Genomic DNA, 19,466 nt, shown 5'->3' with positions numbered 1-19,466 from the left:
TATTAAAAATGGTTACCTTACTTGACCGTTTTATTAATGAAATTCCACCTCACAACAAATATTAACATTTATGCTATCTGAAGTATACATTAGGCATGTTTGTCATGACATCAAAAACTTTGGCATAAGACTTGTTGTTTAGATGCTAAGATGGTTATTAAGCCAGAGTTTATATTTAATGTTCTCAGGTGTTACCTCTTTATTTACCTCAACAAGATATTTATGTGCATGCTCATAGCTTGGCAAGGCCCCTTCTCCAATTAGTTCAGTGTCAAATAGTTCTGTTATCAGGATGTTTGCTTTGCACTGCATGTCACCCTCTGAAAACAGAAAAAGAAATGGAACAGTTACATTGACACACAGAAAATTTCTTGTATTGAAAAATAAAATTAAAAAATATGTAAAAACAAGATTAGAGAATTAATAAAAGAAATATTCACAACATCCACTTAAATTCAATACTCAACATTATTGCTTAAGGCTCAGAGCTCATGAATCATTTTAAATTTAACAATCATCTTGATGGTAATATTATTAAGTGACAGGTCTATAAACCAGAATACCCCAGAGAACACTTAATTTAAACACATCTCAAGTGAAAATTCTGGCCATTCCAAAAATCTCAAAGCATTAATCTCTAAGAGTGCTCGTTTTCCTCCTACACACATGCCCTTAACACCAGTTTTTGGTGATATAATCACGATCATGTAATGTTTTATCCTATTTAAAACTAATTGCAAATGTATTTTGCATATCACACAGATCACATTTATAGGAGTTCAGAACCATGTTGGCCAAATTTAAAACAAGATTTTCTATTTGCATACAACAACCAGACAAACATAAGTACATAGTGGCAACCAAAAGATGGTGGAAAAAGGCACATATGTGGAAGCAAAGGATGACATTCATGACTGGAGGTGCACTAATATGAAAGAGTCCACTCAAACTAATGAGAAGAAATCTGAAGAGGCCTATATGCTAACTTGAATTATGCTCGGGTATAGCAACATTGGATTTGTAGAGACTCTTTTTAAGCCCAGTGGTAAATATACTCTTGTTAATTTATATCTAGATACAATCCAAATACACAGTGCAGTGTAAATAGAGATAAAGATCTTTGGGGCATATTCCATTTGTAGGCCTGTTCTTGTTAGTGTTCAAAATTAAAATACTCCTGCCTCTTAAAAATACCACATTTTTTGGCTTCTACTGGTATATTACTAACTCAATCAAAATATATACTGACTTCTGACACAGATTACTAATTACACATTTTAACTGATACAAATTATAAAATATTTACGAGTATTCAAAGCATTAATTTGTGGGAAAACCAAAATGAAGTAACCAATACATTTATTGATGAAATTTGTTTTATAGCATATGTAGCAATAAACAGCAATTTACTACTTCTTGGTTTTAACATAACATTTTTAAACTAACTTAATCAAATAAAGGATATTGGGGACTGGCAACATAAGTCGGACAAATAGCTTGAAAGAAATCTGAACAAGGCAGCAGTCTATCACAAGGCAAGCAAAAACACACACACACACACACGCACACACACACACTAAGGGCCAGTTTACACTTCACACTCAGAATGCTTACTCGCACACATCATGGCTGCTACATGTTCCAGCGTCGTTTTGGCATGTTCACTGAACACGTCATCAGAAATTATGGCTGGGGATGCTATGCGACGTGTCCGCTTTAGGATGCTACTGCTGCTATGCAAGCAGTGTGCTGTCTATACTTGCAAGCATACTTTAAGTAAAGCTGGAGGATGAGAAAACAATGTCCAGGTTCGCTGTATTGAGAGCCGAGTGACAAAAATGTTAAAAAATAAAAATTGTTTACATTCTGATGCAAAAGATACAAAAGACTCCAACAATGATACAGATGGAATGTGAGACTTTAAAAAATATAACATCATTACAATGAGGAATATGTAACACTTGTATTTCCTATGAGGGAAATGGATGAAGAAAAGCACATTCACATGTCAGCATTTAAATTTCATGATTTGCTCCACCACATCAAACCATTCATCAAACATCAAAGCACACAGATTTATCCTGTTGGAGCTGCAGTGTGGCTTGCCATCACATGTTGCAGTGTTCTCCCTAGTGCTCTGCCAAGCTAATTTAGTTGAGCACCTGGCTGTCATCTCGCATGACATTGCGAGATGAGAGCCGCAGATCTACAGACACAGGCATATCTAAAGATCTGCAGAGATGGCAAGGGACGAGCGGGCGGGTGGGCAAATATTTTACAAGCAGGATCGCATGTGGCGAGGGGAGAGGCATGGGGCAGGATGTTGCCGATCACTCAATGCTGAACAAGCTAATAGCGGGGACGACGTGGAGCGGAGTTCACAAGCAAAGAGTATGGGGAGGTGGGCTTTCAAGAGGGGGCTGTTCATGGTAATAGCGGGGGCGGAGTAGCTTAACACTAGAATTACCAAAGTCTGCGAAAAAACTTGTACATCCGGCCCACCTTAAAACCGTTCTCGCCTCTCCGCCAGCGTCTTTTGTCTTCTAAATATGCTGATTAAGACCAGCAGCAAGCAGCCGGCTATTCCATCCCCCACTGTCGCAGAACGTTCACTAAGTTTTCCCAGCTCATGCCTTGTTTGATTATCTGGGAGTGACTGAACTGCTGGATTTTTAGAGTGGAAATAATAGATTGCTATTTGGAAAACACACATTTCATGTGTGTTGCGTTTCTACAGTAATCTGTGTAAACATATTTTTAAAACAGAAACGTTTTTCATATTTTAGTAGTAAATGACAAAATGTAGGCATAAACTATATAATGTATAAAGCCTGAAGTCCAAAGATCAAGTAAACACTTTCACAAAAGGTTCAGGGAAGAGACAACAGCTTCAGTGGCATAGCGGCAAGATTTGCTGACTTATAATCAAGAGTCCCCTGTTCGATCCCCACTCACTCCTATATTTGCCATTTTCAGTAGTGAGCTGCTCTTTTTGTTAATATTATACAGTACACACATACATTTGGTTTGCGTCTGTAACACACGGTATGCATTTATAGGACTTTTTTTTTTTTTTTTTTTTTAACTTTTATTCTCTCTAAATCACGATCACGATACATACTACCGCCCCCCACCCAGGGATCCGACGCCATTATTTTTTATTTGAAATGGAATAACTGGAGATGTGAGTGGTGTTTTGAGACAATGGAACTGGACATTCTCTCATCTGGAGGGATTAAAGCTGACACACAAACGCCGGCGAATCTGCCTTCTTTGTATCTCACCGTCACTTGATTTTTTTTTATTCAGATTTTTTGAGTGTTAGTGTGCACCTTATGGTGTATGATGTCAAAAAAAAAAAAACACAGATGTAGGTATATATGATATTTGGAATTATTCGTTTTATGACCTGTATAGTACATTTCGGAAAATTTTGTGGCGCGGATGCAACATTCTTCATATTACTCATATTCATTCGCATAACATCTTGCGGTTTGTAATCAGTGACTGTGTGTTTTTTTTCCCTGATCTTGCCAGTCCCCACATGTTGCTGTATACTGTTTCTTTTATACTCCAGGACATGCAGAGGATAGAATAGTACAGAGCAGTAACTTCAGCGCTATATGCAATCATCAGATTCAAATGTTAACTGTTCACACACACGCAAGGATCGTCTTTCCTACATTTACAATGTGTGTACCTGTTACAATGTACACGCTTCTCTCTATGCTGTGGTTTCTATTACACACCTGAAAGAAAGAGGCAATATATGTGAAAACATCATCGCACTAATGCAGTATTATTTGAAAACAAACAGCATCAGATCGGGTGTGGATTTTTGCTGGCGCTATTACTGAAAGAAAAAAAAAGATCAACATGTATGTTGATCCTGCAGCACTGAGTAAGCTCACACGCTCTAACATCCAACCACTGTGTAAACCACCAATTGACCCTTGCAAGTGCCCAAGCAGCAGCTGCTGTACCTTATTTAACAAAACTGAATGACATCTTAAGGCAGCTGTTCTATTTCTCCAAAATTCTTCAGTTAGGATGGCTGGTTTAACGGAAATCCAAAATATTCTGAACATTCCCCAGATTAAGCTGAAAATGGCCAGTGACTCTAGATGGCGGTCTCATGACTGTGCAGTACAGTCACTACAACAGTGTATGATGAGTGTCATAGCTGTGCTGAAAAGAGAGGCCATTGAACGAAATGACATCACAGCTGAAAGATTAAGCAGGTGTATTAATACATACAATTTTGTTTCCTCTCTGATGATGCTTTCAGACATATTACCTTTGATGTCCAACTTATCTAAGGCTTGGCAAAGGCAAAATGTCAATCTTACCAAAACTGAGCCAATTTTGCTCACCACAAAATTGTCCATCATGGAGTTGAAAGACACTCCTGGGAGATATTTTCAAAGCCTTCATCATTGTCTGGCAGAAGAATGGTCAGATCTCTGCATTGTTTATACAGAGAGTGATATAATGTCATTCAAAACTGCAATATATGATAAATACCTAGAGACAATTGTCAAGCACCTAGATGCAAGATTCTCTGATATGCCAATTATTTCCAGTGTTTCAAAAGTTTTCAATGCAGAAACTCACGATTCAAGTGAGTCTGATGAAATTCTTTTCAATCATTACTCCAAAAATGGCAGCCCTTTTAAAAATATGAAAGTAGCAGGCAAGAATGGACAGTTGCATCAAAAATGATCAGAAGTCAATCATACAAAGACTTCAGTCCAAAACAGATTTTACTAAAAATGGCAACGACATCAGAGCTCAGAGTCGTTTCCAAATTTAGACAAACTAGCTCATATTGGGCTAGTTATCCCAGTGAGCACAGCTGAATGTGAAAGGGGGTTTTCTGCACTTAAAAGGATCAAGACATGTTTGAGAAATCGCATGAATCAAAGCACGCCAAGTTATCTTTTTTTTTGTTTTTTTATTAATTTTTATTGTAATCATTCCATACAAATAGATCAATTTATAACCAAACAAAATTGAAGACAAATCAAACCCCACCCCTGAGAAGGAAAGCTAAGCCAAAGGAGAATTGCTTAGGGCTTTTTAATAAGGCAACAATAAATAAAAGAAAGGGAGAAATAAATATATAGGTAAATAAGAGATGGAGAAGGGAATTAAATGCGGTAATAGTTATTTCTCTTATTCTAAAATAATATTGATTAGATCCTGCCAGGTTTTGAAAAAATTTTGTACAGATCCTCTAACTGAGAATTTCATTTTTTCCAATTTCAAATAATATAAAACATCGGTTTCCCACTGACTTATCAGAGGAGAGTTAGGATTCTTCCAATTTAACAGAATAAGTCCGCGTGCCAAAAGTGTAGTAAATGCAATCACCGTTTGCTTGTCCTTCTCCACTTCAAGTCCGTCTGGAAGAACACCGAACACAGCTGTTAATGGGTTAGGAGGGATTGTGATACCAAGGCTGTCTGAAAGGCACTTAAAAATTTTGGTCCAAAATGATGTTAGTTTAGTGCAGGTCCAGAACATGTGACCCAGTGAGGCAGGAGCTTGGTTGCACCGTTGGCAGGTTGGATCTTGCCCTGGAAACATTTTGGACAATTTTAAGCGAGACAGATGGGCTCGATATATAATTTTTAGTTGAATAATTTATGCTTTGCGCATATGGAGCTCGAGTGAATTCTCTGCTTTGCTACCTTCCACTCCTTTTCTGATATATTGATTAAGAGATCTTTTTCCCAATGTCCTCTTGGATCTTTGAAAGGTAGGGACTCTAATAGGATTTTATATATTGCGGAAATGGTGTTTAATTCCTGGAATTTGAGCAGTATTTTTTTCCAGCATTGTGGAGGGTGCGAGGTGGGGGAAATCGGGCAATTTCTGTTTAACAAAATTTCTAATTTGAAGATAGTGAAAGAAATGTGTAGCTGGGAGGTTGAATTTTGAGCACATTTGTTCAAAAGATGCAAATATGTTGTCTATATAAAGATCTCTGAGCATTTTAATCCCAAAACTTTTCCAGGTATTAAAAACTGGATATGTTTACGAGGGTTGAAAGAGGTGGTTCTCTTGCAGAGGTGCCACAGATAAAAAGCATTTTAAGATGGAAAATCTTTTAAGTTGGTTCCATATTCTGAGTGAGAAAAGCACAATTGGGTTATTAGTATATTTGCGATAACTTGCATTTATTGGAGAGCACAGCAGGGAGTATAAAGAAGTTCTACAGGATTTTACTTCTATTGCGGACCAAGCCTGTGTATGTTCATTTATTTGTGTCCAGGTTTTTATGGCTTGTATGTTTGCTGCCCAGTAATAAAACTGAAAATTAGGTAAAGCCATGCCACCTTCTGCCCGAGGTCTTTGTAGGGTCGCTCTTCGGATACGTGGGTGTTTTGAGTTCCAAATGAATGAGGTTATTGTTGAATCTAACTGTTTAAAAAACGATTTATTGATATATATTGGAATGTTTTGAAATAAAAAAAAGAAGTTTAGGAAGGATATTCATCTTAACAACGTTAATTCTTCCGGCTAGAGTGAGATGAAGGGTTGACCATCTATGCAAGTCTTACTTAATTTTTTCCATACAGACGGCAAAATTTTGTTGATAAAGAGCTTTATGTTTACTTGTGATATTTACTCCTAGGTATTTAAACTGATCTGCTATGGTAAAAGGTTGGGTGTCCAATCTATTATATGCTTGTGAATTCACTGGAAAGAGTATACTTTTATTCAGATTAATTTTAAGACCAGATATCTTTTGAAATTCTGTTAGTGCTGTTAAAACTGCAGGGACAGTGTTTTCTGTGTCTGATATATATAAAACCATATCATCTGCATACAGAGAAATTTTCTGTTCCAGTCCTTCTCTGACAATCCCCTTTATCTGATAAGAATTTCGGCAGTGAACCGCTAGTGGTTCAATGGCGATTGCAAACAGCAGCGGTGACAAGGGACATCCTTGTCTGGTACCACGTTCTAGCTTAAAGTAGTCTGAGCAAATGTTATTAATACAAACCGAGGCTTCTGGATTGGTATACAGTAGTTTGATCCATGCACAAATATTCAGGCCAAACCCAAATTTCTCCAATGCAGTGAAAAGGTAGTTCCATTCAATCATACCAAATGCTTTTTCTGCGTCTAATGATAATAATATTTCAGGGGTGTTTGATTTTGCTGGTGAATATATAACATTAAACAAGCATCGGAGATTGGAAGATAGATCTCCGACGCTTGTTTAATGTTAAAGTAATCTCACGCTGATAACCTTGGAGGGCCCAGATCCTGGGGACTTTGATTATGGGAAAGCTGTAGACAACTGGGCCTTTAGGAAGAAATGAAGAATAAATATTTAACTGAAGACACCTTCTGCATACGCAAGTTGGCTTTGAAGAATATTATTTCATTTTTCTTCATTAGGTTTCCCATACTTTTTTTCCATTGTTTTCACTTTTCTTCCCAACAGCAACAATACTTGTGCCTTTTGGTTTATGTCATAACATATGTTATTTAAAATTTTTGTTAAGGTTGCAAGATCCTGAATTGGATACTTCTTAAATTTAATAAAAATATTCTGGCACAAGTGTCAAACCTTAAAAAAGGAAGTCATATTAAGCATTGGAAAATAATAATAATTAACTAATAAAAATAGTGCACATTTAATTTTCCCCACCACCAAATTTCCCCATCCTTCCTCACCTGGCTACTTTTTCATGCCACCTGGCTGGAAAAAATTTCTGGGGAGAACACAGTGTTGATAGTAAACAATGATGCTGACAAAATTTGCACACACACACGCGGCATCCATATTTTTGCTGGTACTGCAACTTGCGGACATGTTGTTTTAACTTCTGACGACATGCTTAGAGGACACGCCAAAACAGCGCTGTGAAAGCGTGGCACCTATGTGCATGTAAGCATTCTGAGTCTGAAGTATAAACAGTCCCTAATGCGATGCATTTTGAATCAAAATGAAAATATGCTAAAAAGTAAATTTTAGATGAAAGCAAATTTCGAAAGCAATAAATCCTGTAAATTTAACAACAACACTATAAAATACTTTCCAATAAAGGACATGTATGCTGTGTGGAATATACAATTGAAAATTATTTGCTGAGTTTTCAGATCTGTGAACAGTTGTGAGCTGCTCAAATTAGTTAATTTTGAGTGTTAAAGAACTTTAATGTACCTAGGTACCGTATTTTTTGCACCATAAGATGCACCTGACCATTAGACGCACCTAGGTTTAGAAGAGGAAAACAAGAAGAAAAATATTCTGAACCAAATGGTGTACTATGTTTAATAAAATATAGCAGAATAATATTTCAACCATGTAAATTCAACAGCGGTATTAAGAAACATCATCACTGTCATTAACAAATAAGGAGAGACTTTAAGGTTCAAGCACTCTTCTAGTTTTATGGAAACCCCAAACCTCATCGCTAGTGTCAGAATTTATGAAGCTCAGTTGCTCACAATCACTTTGCAGGAGCACGTACCTATCATCACGCGGCATAACCTGTCCAAAGCCACCAGGGGACAAAGCACGTTTGGACCAATGCTCCCTGAAGTTATATCGCCAGTCTAGTCCCATCTATATTTGTAATGCCACAAAGCCCTTCATCTCGTGTTTTGTTGTGGGTTTCCAGTTTGAAAAACGAGAATGCGGTGCAAGCACAGCCCTCGATTCAAAAAACTGCTCTGCATACCTGTTTGTCTCGTCTGACAGTAGCTGAAAGGCAGCTTCAGGAAAGAACAGCCTGAAGTAGTCCAGCGGCTGGTAATCTGTCGAGTCTAACAGCAAGCCATACTGTCTTGTGAAGTCCGGTAGCCAGTTTGGCTCCCACGGATCAATGTCTAGGTATTCCTCCCACAATAACCTTGCCATAGGTGCATCGGCTGCACGAATATGCTCAGCTGGGGCGGCATCGACTGGTGTCCCGATCAGCTGATGCCAGTTCCTCACTCTCTTGTTCGATCTCCTGATCACTCTCAACAAAATCAGATTCTGAAAAATCAGAGTCCGAATCAGTGATAATGCGCAAAACATCGTCTGCCGAGTATTTTGTTTTCTGCACTTGCTTCACTCCCTCATGAGATGTAGATGCCATCTTGCCTTTGTTTATATTTGTCTACATTTTGCAACTCACGCACACGTAAGGATTAGATGCCGAGTCAATGAGTCTAACATTCCTCCAAGCACAGAGGAAATGCCTGTAACGTAACAGTGAGTTTTGTCGCCCTCTACCCCTGGATGTCGACTTTTGTCAGGTAATACACATCATGGCCTGTAATGCAATATTCGCTCCATAAGACACACAGACATTTCCATCCTTCTTTTGGGGGGGAAAAAAAAGTGTGTCTTATGGTGCGAAAAATACGGTATCTTTAGCACAGGTATTAAAAATAATCCAACTTCATTTCATCACTATTGCATTTTACAATATTGTATATTTAATGCTGAACAAAACCGACTATGATAGAATACCCCTAGGATGCATTTTTTAAAATAAAATCAACTAACAGAAGGCTGCCTATTGTACTTACCTGGTCCTACAGTGACACTGGTTGAGTGTTTATTAATAATTTTGATCTTATCAGCAAAACCATTCTTCTGCACAATCTTTTCAGCAGCTTCAGCCATTGGTTTGAACACCTGAATAAAGAAAGAACCAAGCATTCATGACTGACAGTTATGTATCTGGGATGGCTTCACTGATTAAACCAAGCAGAATAACCTTTAAAACCCAGAACTAAACAGATTAATCAATCATATTTTAATCAATTAATTACCCTATTTTATGTTTTTTGTTTACAACAAGATTTTGTTGTAAAGAAATACAGTTGTGAGAAAAACATTTGTAAGCTTCTTTACTAAACTGTCATCTGTTCACCATCTAAGCAATAAGAACTTAAAAAAACTGAACATTGTTGCATCTTTGACAAGCATATTTAAATACTGAAAGTCAAAAGATGGACAAAGTATATGAACCACTAGAAAACAGAGTAATATGTCTGGTCAGGAGGTCCTGTTAATAATGGGGAAAACTTGGAGGTAAACGGAACCTGGATATTTTAGAAGACTATAAGAATAACCTTTCCTGGACAGATAAGACAAACGTTTATCTTTATAGAAGGGTAAACAAGGTTGCTTGAAGAGAATGAAAAACTATACCAACACCTAAACCTCACAACTGTAAAGCATCACGGCATCAGTGTGTTTTCGTTATGAGGGCTTACAATAATCAAGGGAACAACAAATTACAAGTTATATCAGGAAATTCTATAGGAGGCTATCAAGTCATCAGCCGGTTTTGAGTTCTAAATCAAAATTGGATTAAGCCCCAATAACAGGAACAAATAAGAAGAAACTCTATACTTTGCAACTGACAAATCAAAATTCTGCTTTCATTCCAATGGATATGCAGCAGTACGATCTGAAGCAAGCCATTAATCCAAGGCATCCCAGAAAAACAAATTTAATGATAGGTTCTGTGAAAATAGATTATCTGAAATTCTTCATAGTGTTTTGCAGATGTGATCAGGAGCTACAAGAAGAATTTCATTGAGGTTACTTTATTTAAAGAGAGTGCCATCATGTTCATAATCAAATTCTTACTCGCATGTCTCCTCAAGGCAGGTTATAGTAATAGAATACTAACACGAGACCATGAATGCAGCACTAGAGAAAATGCAACATCAGAGACAAAGAAAAGAAATACTGTTGTCAGTAACCTGGGGATAAAAGCTCTTAGCGTACTATAGGTCAGAATGAAGATGGGTAAAAAAAACGTACTGTGCAGAATGCCTGGTGCCTTTATTAGTAGTTCTAATCTTTATAAGGTAGTGTCTGTTATATGGTATATGTATGTCATGGACAGAAGGAAATGGTTTGTCATTGATATTCTGAACTGACATTTCCATCCTCTGTGTCATTTTACAGTCTTGAGCAGGTGCCATACCAAGATATAACAGGGACTTTGCATTTATGGAAGTTGAAGAGTATAAGTAGATGGAGACATTCAGGATTTCCTCAAATGTCTGAGGAACAAATACAATGATGAGTTTCCTTCTCTATATTGAAGACGTGATGCAGCAGCTTCAGATCACCAGTGTTGGCGACTCAAAGAAACTTAAAGCTGTTACCCTAATCCACAACATTCACGTCTGGACTAATTTCTTACTGGTTACTCATATTTCAGTCTCTGCTTCCATGCTAGAAGTAGGAATAGTAACCAGTGGTGTAAGTATTTGATGTGGGGGTGAGGTAACGGAGAGCAAGTGACATGTATCATAGTATGGCAGTGACCCAGAGTATAAACCATGGGCTAGTATGTCACTGGAGCTGCTTACTCCTGAATGTTCTACATACAATTTGGGATATAAATATAATTTCACCCAGTAGTACATTCTCTAAAAATGGTTGTTTCAATAAGATCTGAATGTTTAATATTTTGATCTGTAATCTTGTACAGTTGCAAACTTTTGGAAGGTTTACAGCAAACGCAATATACAGTACAAACTGAGACATGCCTTGTATATGGAAACACCATTTTACAACAGGGAAAGCAGAGAACTAAAAACTGCAACCAATAAAAACCCAAATAAAACTAACAAAAAGGAAACAATGGATAGTCAATTTAAAAAATACAGCAAACTGCAAATCTAATCTCAGCATGCATACTATGTAAGTATTATACAACAATAGCAAGACAACTAAACTAAACTTGGCTTCATAAGTGAGCTTTTACTTTGTTCACTCACAAATTTGTTTTTGAGCTTACTGCCTGCCATATGTTCATCTTCTCCTGCCTTCTGTTGCAGTTGCACCACAGAAGTGCATATTCATTTATTTTTTTGTTGTTGCACTTGTCTGGCATTTCACTTCTGGAATAAACTATGTACATAAATACATTTTCATACCAGCTTCTTCCTGTGCTAGGTTACCCATGTGAAACTACAAGTGGCAGTACGGCACACCATAATTCAGTGAAATTAGATTGAAGAGCAGCCCCCTATGAAAGGTAATGTGGTGTGTTTCAGCCAGATTCAAATGGTAGTGGCTGCTGGAGTTAGTAAGGCTGGAGTCCCTAACTGCAAATACACTTGAGCGAAGAATGGGCCCCTGTGAAAATTTGCATGGCCAGTGGCATTCAACCACAGGGCTACTTGTGGGAAGTTTCAAGCGAGTATGCAAAGAACTTGAATCTGGATGAGCAATGCTCAGAAAACTGGCATAGGGAGAACTTGCTGCAGTTAGTTTCTGGAAATGGTAACTGAACCAATAACGCTTGAACTGTAAAAATGCACAATGCTTCAAATTTATACTAAGCAGTACTTACAACTCAAGCACAGCATTGAGTTCTTCAGCAAATGCGTCACTCTTACCAGAGTCAAAACTCTGACTCAAGGTCTTCATATTCTGTAATGCTAGTGACCCATCATACACAACTATACATCATGTCTGAAACTTGTCTATCATATCTTTGGTAAAAAAAAAAAAAAAATCGCATATTTTGCTATTGCAAGAGAACTTATGATTTATTTAAAATAAGATACTGTTGTGTATGTAAAAATACCATAATTATAAGTAAAATTTAAAAAAACAACAATACAAAATGTAATCTATACCTCAACCATAAACTTGTGTGAGTACGCATTGCGTGTTGAAACGGCCATTTCCACCTTAATAAAAGGATAAATGTCTGTGAGTCTGTCCGAAGTGTATGTCTTGGTCATTCCAATAGATGGCACATCAGAAACTTTAACACTGCTTTTACAAATCCAGTACCATATAGCATATAACAGAGACATATACATTGCTTGGTGCACTGCAAACTTTAAAGCTGTGGTCTATGTTGATTGCTTAGATTTTACCTGGTCCTTCACAGGTAGCACTGCTAGTGTGACTTAAAAGATATTACTTCATCAGTGACCTCTAATTACTTCCACTTACTTACTTATAACTGATATAAATAACTTTGCTTATTTGTTAAAAAGACAGAAATGGGTTAAACAGATTTTGTGCATAAAATATGTTCAAGGCAGGCTGAATAAATAAATAACACTAAGTAATAACAAGAAAGGTAAATTAGAAACATCTTGACACAAAACAGCATTTAAAAGTCAAACAGGTTGACAGAAATTAAACTTCAGATCTATAAACATACCTCCACTGCATAACAAAAATCAGCACCTGCCGTGACTGCCATCATGGAGAGCAGACCTGTACCTGTACCAATATCCAATACTATAGCACGTTCTTCACGTGATTTTATTCGCTTCACTGCTGCTCGAATACCCTGGAAATACTTTACATTCTGTCATAAAATAGGATGGAGAGAAAAAAAAAAGTTCAAATACCAATAAAAATGCTCATATGTTTTGTAACTGAAAAAAAGTAGCACAAAAGTCAGATTTTTTTTATTATTATTTGAAAAATCTCAGTCTCTGTATATTTCTGCCAGCACATGTCAGATGTGACTTATGAACAAAGACAGAAAAACCGGGAACAGAGAAATATTACCTAGATCTGTTATACAGTCAAGATTTGTTCCAAATCTCCATTATAATTATACATTCAGCATCCCTGGTCATAAGGCAGCTTTAAAGTCAATCTCAGGGCCTCTTCCAAACAAACCGTTGGATCACTTGGAGTAAGGGTGGCATTCTAGAGCTCCTTCTACAGATTCTTGGTGTCCCTGCTCCCTGGACCCTTTCATTGTCATTAAACAGTCAGGTCTCATAGGTGCCCATTTCCTATATCAAGTGAAACTAGTTAATAGGCAGAAAAGTATAAGCCTAATGCTAATCCTCTCCAGTCCTGCCCATAAATGAGTGGCCTAGCAAAAGCTTTCTAAGCTTGTGGTCAATTCTTTGATCTCACATTGTCTAAAACAACAGGTCCTATAACCCATCTGCTGGGTCACCAGCTTATTAATATTTTAAGGAGACATTACAGATTCTCTGGTTTGATGGCACAATAGCATACTGTACTTTTGCAGCATCCAACACAAACACAGGTCGTACTGCCCTCAATACACCCTGCTCTTCCAAACTAACATGAGCAGGAGCTTCCTGTGAGAATGATGCCAAGGTGCTATAGTTTACCCTGAATCTAATGTACCACTTCATGTAATGCATCACTACAAGGCATGGATTATTACAACAAAACTCCAGGGCTGGAGGGACACAGTGGTAAAGATTTTCAGGGAACATTTGAGAATGCCTCATGTGATGCTAGAAACTGTTAGTAAGGATAGAGCAAGTCTTTTCAATCCAGTCTAGTTTGTTGCACCAAAAAACTGCCACCAGTCTTAGTGAATAGGAAGTAAATAAACAGTGTCCAATAGAATACATGAAAAACACAATAAGTAATGTTTCTACTGACAGTGATAAATGTATTCATATTTGTCTAAACAGAACAGAAATTTCTCTAAGAATTGATTACAACTTACTCTGTCCTTGTCGTGCAGCATATCAGCATAAGATGACCTGAAAAAAGAAAAAAAAAAAAAAAGGTTAATTCAATTGTGAAAACTGACATTGACTATGCTATAAATATAGTTTTCAGACTATTTAACAGCAATCAAAACCATTGATGTCCATGAAGGTGAGAATATGTAAATACATACAGTCAAAAACAAGTTACTTAAAAGGCTATTATCAGGTAGTTTTATTGAAGGCAAAAATAAAATACTGATGGATAAACAAACAACTTGAGGATTAGATAGATAGATAGATAGATAGATAGATAGATAGATAGATAGATAGATAGATAGATAGATAGGAGATACTTTATTAATCCCAAGGGGAAATTCACAAGTACAGTAGATTTACAGTAGGGTAGATCTAGATTGTAAAGATTGTCCTAAAAAGGAAGTACACATTAGTAATGTGCTCAAACAAAACTCAAGTGATCATGATGGAATGAAATCTGACACATTGAGTTGACTGGCATAATACTCAGTTCATGTCATTTCCGGTAGATTAAGTACATGGTAAGGATTAATAATGCATCTACCTTGCTGCAACAAGTTAAAACTGACCAGGTAACATGCGGAAAGTTAAAAAGAATGTGTTGGTATAAAATGACCATGGTGTTTTTCATACCACAGTACAATTACCTGTAACTTTAAGACAGCTGAGCAGTCATAAAGCTGTGTGACTGTAGTTAAATTTATGAAATGTGACACATTTCTCTCTATTATAAAAAGAAATCCTGTCCTGGAAAGCAAATGCAAGGCTACGATACGTGATCATCTCGGAAGACATTTTAAAGACCCATGAGACCAAGTAGACTTGCCACGGTGCGTCTCGTGGGGACCATAAACATGAGACTTGGTGCCAAGACATTGTCCCAGGGCCGTAGCAAAAAGGACGGGCAGCGTGACAGCAGCTACCCAAACCACCCCCCCCACCCCACCAAACGCGAGCAGCGTTATACATCCTGCAAGAAACAATTCAACAACGCCCGGGGCCAGAAATAAGACAGGTATTGCTTTTACAATGTCACGCGAGACCAGGCAGTGAGCCATCATTTAAAACAAGTCAACAGACCTCTAAGCTAGCAGTTGTTGGATTGCTTTTGGCAGGCAAGCATCATGTGTTCCCAGCTCTTAAAACAGCGACATGCGACAGGCAGAAGAAGCAGCTAGCAAGCAGCAAAAAGACAGCAAAATGATCCAAAGGCATATCCTTAGCATACATTCAGCCGCAACACCCTTCACAACACGAGCAGCATTATACGTCTGGCAAGAAAGAGATGTAACCACGCGCGGGGCAGAAAATAAAGAAACAAGTATTGTTTTTACAAAAGTTTTTAAAGTAAAAGTGAAAATAATGCATATGTAACAATTCCCAAGAAAATAACAATCTATTTAAATTGTAGATTGCCTGCCTAAGGTAAAGTCATCCCTGATGAATGGGGACGTGGGAATGAGGGGTCCTTTCATCAGATTAGCGCTATTTCAGATGTGGAATGGCAAAATGGGGGAGGCAGCTTGATTAATGAGGTCTCCAGGACTTAAAACAAATCCAAATCATTATTATGTGATATCATCTAATGTGAAATTCTACTCCGTACTTCTAGAATTTTTATTTTTATACTGTATTGAGGATTTATTCTGTTCTATGTATTATACTGTATTGTACTGACCCCCTTCTTTTTGACACCCACCGCACGCCCAACCTACCTGGAAAGGGGTCTCTCTTTGAACTGCCTTTCCCAAGGTTTCTTCCATTTTTTCCCTACAAGGGTTTTTTTTTTTGGGAGTTTTTTCTGGTCTTCTTAGAGGGTCAAGGCTGGGGGGCTGTCAAGAGGCAGGGCCTGGTAATGCCCATTGCAGCACTTCTTGTGTGATTTTGGGCTATACAAAAAATAAATTGTATTGTATATCCGGTAAAACAAACACGGGTTGGCGAGCGAAGCGAGCAGGGAGTGGAGCCCCTAGTACTTGAAATATAATTAACATATTCATAGCTTAGGTGGCACATTAGTGCACAATGACTGGCACTGCCACTTTACAGATTCAGCATACTACTTTAAAATCCAGCACTTGATTGTCTGCATGGAGTCTGCATGTTCTCCATGTGTTCTTTGTGCAGTTCCTCTCGGTATGCCAGCTATCATCCTCCTGTGACACTGCCTTTAATATAAAAAAACTTCTGTACCATATATACATTTGGACTGATCATTAAAGTGTACAGCTCAGTGAGTTATTTCTATTGCCCAGCTGTAAGTTGTTCTATTTAGTAGACATCATATAGCTCTCTCGGATATTTACATTTTTTTGATACTGTTGCATATTTATTGCTATCGCTTTGTTTAGTGGTATTTGTCACTGAAAGCCACAGTTTATTCTGCCAGAAATGCACATAAAATTAAGTGTTGCGCTTGTGTGATGCCCCAGGTTACAAAAGACTTGTCACTCGTCTCCTGGGACATCGATAGTCATAACCATGGACTAGGACAATGATGACACAAACAATATGTCTAGTGCAAAATGCATTTATTTACAATCAAATCATGTTCAAAAAGTGCAGTGCAAAATTCATCAATAAATAATCCATAAAAAACAGTGCATATGGAGGTTAAAATTGTAAGTAAATTCTAATAAAAATGATAAAAATCAAGAAAAAAAAGTCAGAATCGGGTTGCTTCCTTGTTGATCCCAAGTGTGTGTTTCTCTCTTTTGCTTTCCTTACTTACCCTCTGGGTTTAAACAGCGGGGCTGAGACTCCACAGAATGCAGCCAGCCCTTTTCGGCTCTCATCCCAGCCACCTTAGCTGGTACCCATCGGGACTCCCAGACCCTGACTCTATCATCCCACCAGCATCATTCAGCATCCATACGAGGATCCTTGGAACTCTAGGCCACTGCTGTTCCTAGATCTCAAATGGAGTGACTTTCCCCTAGAGAGCCATTCAACCAACTTCCTCACAGGGTAACCTGACCTTTTTATTTCCTTGGCTCTGCACTGAATCAATCACTTCTACTCAGACCCTTTTAATCCATGGTGGTGTAGGTGCTTTCTTTAATGACACAAGGAGCGTCATTGGGATGTGGCTGTGCCAACTGTACTCTCACACATGAATGAGCAATCAGCCAATTTCTCCATTAAACACTCTGTGGCTACACAGCTTTCCACCAGCATGCACCTACACTCATGAGGCATAAGCCACACTCTGTTACCACGGTCCAATGACATGCTGCATTACAATGTGACGTCCATATCAGAGCAAACCATCGTAAATACCAATGCAGAGAGAGAGAGAGAGACAGACAGACAGATTGGGACCATGCGCTGATAGTGCGTTGCAGCATCCACCACACGAAGAACCACTTGGATTGGGACCCGAGTGCAGCGGGTGACACAAAATGCTAAGCCAATTTAAAATTACTAACTACCAGCCTGTAGTCCAATAAAAATGGAATTCTCTTTCAAAACAACACACACAAACTGATACCATAGTCAGTAATTAATTAAACCACGGTCAAAGCACCACGAGAAGAAGACACTGCCAGCAAAAACAAAGTTGTGCCGTGCTAGATAGGCCACAAAATCAGGACTATTCAGGTTGCTAAAGAATATGAATTAAACTAACCGTGAAAATCTGTGAAATAATTCTGTAGGTGATGTGATTGCAAGATCATTTACTGTAAAATCACATTTTAAAGGGAAAAAAAACGTTGCATAGCTTTGAATTTACAACCTATATGAATATGGCAAAATCGTGAGTAAAAATAGCGGCTTGTTCAAGCTATGTAAAATTTCAGCTTAGTCTAAGGGAATGTGGCTCGTCTGTATATTTTGATTTATTATAAATTTGTACGCCTACTTAACCTGTTTGTATAATTAATGAGCATGTGGGATTTTTTTATTTCCTGATGTAATGTATTTAATATACATACACAACATCAAAACTTCCCCAAAGCTATGTAAGTGGAAGAGCCATCGAAAACAAACTTTTATTAAAAATACGTTTATCAATTAGATTCAAATTCGAATTAGATATTGCATTCTCCTTAAATATTCACTCAAGCGTGTGTCATACCTTGCTATCTCTTGATGATAATCATATTCCTCGTCTTCTGCAATCCATTCCAAAACCCCGGTTGTAGGGTTTGGTCGTCCACAAAACGTCTTCATACTTAATACTGACACAATCTGCTTCGATTTCGAATTAAAAATAAAGTTACAGCAACAAGTCCCCTAAATTAGCATCGTGCTCCAGGGCGCAGCCATCTTCTACGGATTTCTCAAGTCACGTGACAATACGTAATTCTACCCGGGATGCCTCACGGGATTCACAACACGCTTGCGCCTTAGTTTTAGTAAAGAAAGAAACGGATGTAATTGGGATAATATTAGTAGATTCATAATTAGTAATGATCGGACGAAGCCCCGTTAGTCTTGTGGGGCTTCTTCTTTTTGATTGTGCCGGAAAACGATTCAAAGTTTTAGTAATAGTGACATCTGGTGGTTTACAGAAATCCTAGCTGCTATGAGCTCGATTTAGCCGTGGAGGACGGGCACATACCAGCACTTACTTGCTGATTACATTGTTTGAATCGGGCAGGTGGACTAAAAGCCTAAGAACGCTCTCTGTGTTCCTTTTGATCTTATGATAATCATGTTTTCTTTAAAATGCTGAAATAAATGTACATGTTCATATGGGCGGCAATTTTCTAATAAATAAAAACAATGTTTAAATGTGTTGTCCTGAATTTCCCCATGGGATTAATAAAGGTTATCTAAGATGTAATTTGTTGCAGTAACAACACCCATTATGAATACTGTAGCACTACATCAGTACCCACCTGCAGTGAGTGCTGATGGTTTCTTACGCATTACATTGTTCTTTTAGGTAGCTCGCTTTCTTCTCCCAGTTGTGGCATTAATTGGAATTTCAGTGTGACGTTCACAAGCTTGCTGTTTTTCTAAGATCCCCTGCAGCTGGTATTGAACCT

The 19,466-nt window shown here is 37.8% G+C and overlaps 1 protein-coding gene across 1 annotated transcript in view; it reads right to left on the bottom strand.

Moving 5' to 3' along the window:
* prmt7 (protein arginine methyltransferase 7) overlaps positions 1 to 18,871 on the bottom strand; it is a 43,372-nt gene extending 24,501 nt beyond the window's left edge. The window contains exons 1-5 of the mRNA XM_028809896.2: positions 18,551 to 18,871; positions 14,451 to 14,487; positions 13,164 to 13,313; positions 9,541 to 9,649; positions 208 to 320 (exon numbers count right to left, since the gene is read on the bottom strand). Coding sequence (XP_028665729.2) covers positions 208 to 320; positions 9,541 to 9,649; positions 13,164 to 13,313; positions 14,451 to 14,487; positions 18,551 to 18,645 — 504 coding nt within the window. The 5' untranslated portion in view covers positions 18,646 to 18,871. The remainder of the gene's footprint in view (positions 1 to 207; positions 321 to 9,540; positions 9,650 to 13,163; positions 13,314 to 14,450; positions 14,488 to 18,550) is intronic.
* Positions 18,872 to 19,466: the final 595 nt, after the last annotated feature.

Source organism: Erpetoichthys calabaricus, chromosome 9 (genome assembly GCF_900747795.2).
Source record: "Erpetoichthys calabaricus chromosome 9, fErpCal1.3, whole genome shotgun sequence".
NCBI lineage: Eukaryota > Metazoa > Chordata > Cladistia > Polypteriformes > Polypteridae > Erpetoichthys > Erpetoichthys calabaricus.
This window is presented reverse-complemented; position numbering and strand designations above follow the sequence as displayed.